Source organism: Podospora anserina, chromosome 2 (assembly GCF_000226545.1).
Source record: "Podospora anserina S mat+ genomic DNA chromosome 2, supercontig 2".
NCBI classification, from domain to species: Eukaryota; Fungi; Ascomycota; class Sordariomycetes; order Sordariales; family Podosporaceae; genus Podospora; species Podospora anserina.
This window is the reverse complement of record NW_001914858.1, coordinates 613,342-616,521: the sequence shown is the minus strand read 5'-3', so window position 1 is coordinate 616,521 and position 3,180 is coordinate 613,342. Positions and strand designations below refer to the sequence as shown.

Genomic DNA, 3,180 nt, shown 5'->3' with positions numbered 1-3,180 from the left:
AAGGGTTAATAAGGATTTGAGCGTTTGGGTCCCTGGGCCACTCACTGGATCCAGTGGGGCACCTCAGTCTGGGGAGAAACGGACAGCTTCTTAGCGTCTGTTTTAGCGGTAATCCTAAGTGCACCGACCACCTCCCAAATCACCAACAAGCACAGCAAACCAAACATCATGATGAATTGATTTTTTCAGCTTTTTCTTCTTTCCTGACTGACGTGACTGACATATGCTCATGCAGGAAGTAAATCGACCTTGTGGCGCCCACTCTGATCGGAAATGGGCAAATGCCACTTTCATCGGGAGCCACGAATCACGCCGCCGTCCGGGGAAGCAGGACGACGAATACAAGCAAGTAGAAGCACAAAAGAGCCTCAAATTTGGTCATCCCGTCATCTGCCGTCTCCTCTTGTCGGGTTGGGAATTAGGGGGGGGGGGGGGGGATTTTGCTCGACCAGGGGAGGTGTCTGTGGGAGGGTGTCGATATCATCAAGAGCTGTCCGCGAACCATCGCTCTCGCCCACAACCCGTCCGCGCTCCAGGGCAGTCTGCAGTCTGGGGTATGTACCTTGCTGTTCATGTTCGCGCCATTGACTCGGCCCCCGCTTGTGACATATCAGATACCCGAGCGACTGGCCTCTGCTGTGAAGCCCCGAGAGTGCTCGGCGGGAGAACCGGGCATGCAAAGTAAACGAACTCTCACTGGAAACAGCTCCCGCGTCTGTTTCGACATCTCGCGCGCTTCCTCTGTAGGTATCATGTACCCTGTGCGCTGTACATTTCAGACTTGTCCCGTATACAACTCACCTCTTGTTCAGAAAGCAAGCAAGCCTGAGGCGCAGCGCTCAAAGACGACGGCTCACAACACCCTTCTAGCGCTTCTCAAGAGATTGTTGCCAACCCCGTCCGCCCCCCTGCCGCGAAATCGGGCAGGGGTGGCCTGGGAACCTGGCCTCAGCCCCCCCTCCTGTGAGCCAGGGCCTTTTCGCTACCACCTTGGCTACTTGGCAGAACCCTCTTGTACCCAGATGCTGTGCTTAGGCTGTAGGAGTACATCCTGGGCCCACAGCAGAGCCGCATTCTCCCCGAGCAGCGAGCCACGAAGGGGGGAGCGTCCTTCCCCTCTGGCGATGAGCTTAGAGAGTGGTGGGCTTGGGCACAAGTGGGGAGCAGCAGAAGAACCGCCAGCTCTGGCGCGCTCTCCCGAACATGGCACACCAAGATGGAAACGCGGTCACTGCCCTTGTCTCCATGTGGTTCGTACCTTTTGTCTTCTTCATATTTGATCCAAGCTGCTCCCGCTCTTCGTGGTCTGTTCTTGATCATCGCCACATCGAGCTATGCAGCATAAGTCCCCCTCGCCTTTTTATATTACGGTGCGTGGGTCTCAAGTCCAGGATCCGCTGTTGCATCTTTTGTTCACTGCGTCTTCACGTGCCACCCATACCTCGACCAGCACCGCGACCTCATTTCCATTTTCCTTTGCTGGATCCTTCAGACAGCACCGCACATAACTACTCGCACCCTCCCATGTTGGCTCTTCAAGCTTGAGGCTATACAGCTCTGGCTTGCCGTACGTTTGTGTCTTTGACGCTTTCTGCCCCAACATCGACCACCTCTCTTTCCCTCATCACCATTCAAGATGGCTGGCCACTTCTCAACCATCTTCAGCAGCACTTCGAGCTTTGGATATGCGAACATCGACGTTCCTATCCAAGACTTGGCTGCGACACAGACTGAGGATAACCTTTACATCGACCCTATCCTCTCCGCCACCACTCAGCGGTTCCTGAACGACACCCACTCCAAGACATACTTTACGAGCATGGGCGTTTCCGCTGTTCCACCACCGACGCAACAACGATTTGCCAGTCCCATGTCTTCCCACGAGCTGTCCTCCGCCTCGGGCAGCGCCCCGAGCCCCGGTGCTGAGACTGAATCTTTCTACGAGTATCCCACGACGCCCCCTGAGGTCCCATCTGTCTTCTCACCCATGCCAGGGCAGTTTGACGACTTCTCGAGCACTCACGACGCCATCATCAGGTTCACGGGCTCGGGCATGATGCCGAGCTACGGGGCTTGGACTGACGGCGGCATGAACTCGCTCTACAACGACAACGACATGGACTACAGCCAGGGCATGTTCTTTGAGCCGAGCTACACATCCACCCAGTGCGACATGAGCACCAACCAAAACACCGTCGGCTCCGACTTTACTCGTCTTGCCAGTCCGGCCGAGGACATGCCCATGATCAAGGAGGAGATCCAGGCTTCTACTTCTTACTCTTCTCCCCTTAAGCGGGAACTCGACCACGACAGCGACTCCTCTTCCGAGGAGTCTTCCCTCCCCCCAACCCCCAAACGCCATTCCGACTCTGGCTCTGAAGACGAGCACCGCCCTGCCAAGAAAACCAAACTCAACAACAACAACCATCCCGCTCCCATCATCCAACAACAACGCATCCCAACCCAAGTCTGGCCCCCCCAGCCTCAACAACAACAACAACAACAACCGCCCAAGCAGCAGCGGCTCCCCAAACCCTCCCCACGCCGGATCAACCCCTTGGCTCCCTCCTCGGTATCCTTCAAATGCCCCGACTGCAACCGAACCGACTTTCCCGACCGCACCGACTTTGACGCCCACGTCAAGAAGCAGCACACCCGCCCCTTCACTTGCGTGTTCCACTTTGCCGGCTGCGAAGCGACCTTTGCGGCCAAGAACGAATGGAAGCGTCACGTCATCACGCAGCACCTGCTGCTGGACTACTGGCTCTGCACAGAGGGTGTGTGCGCCAAGACGAACAATGGCGGTTGTCGTCTGCCGAATGGGGCGATTTTCAATCGCAAGGATTTGTACACCCAGCACCTGAAGAGGATGCACATGCCTGCTGGGGCGAAGAAACTTTGTGCCGGGAGGGCGAATAAAGGGGGGGTGTTGACGCCGGGGGAGAAGGAGGAGATGGCCGGGTGGGAGGGGAGGTTGAGGGAGCTGCAGGAGAGGGGAAAGAGGGAGAGGTGTAAGCTTCCTGAGGTTATGAGGTGTCCTGTCAAGGGGTGTAAGGTGGGGGAGTTTAGGGGCCCGGAGCGTGGGGATCAGAGGATGGAGCATGTGGCTAAGCATCTAGAGGGGGCGGCGTTGGGGAGGGAGGGGCAGGTCAGGTTTGGGGGGGAGGAGGATGGGAGCTT

General features: G+C 57.1%; 1 protein-coding gene across 1 annotated transcript; it reads left to right on the top strand.

Moving 5' to 3' along the window:
* Positions 1 to 1,636: 1,636 nt before the first annotated feature.
* PODANS_2_1500 (uncharacterized protein) lies at positions 1,637 to 3,178 on the top strand (the record flags this gene model as incomplete). Its single annotated transcript, XM_001910860.1, has 1 exon — positions 1,637 to 3,178. A coding segment is annotated over one exon (1,542 nt), but the record flags the coding sequence as incomplete, so codon positions are not given.
* Positions 3,179 to 3,180: the final 2 nt, after the last annotated feature.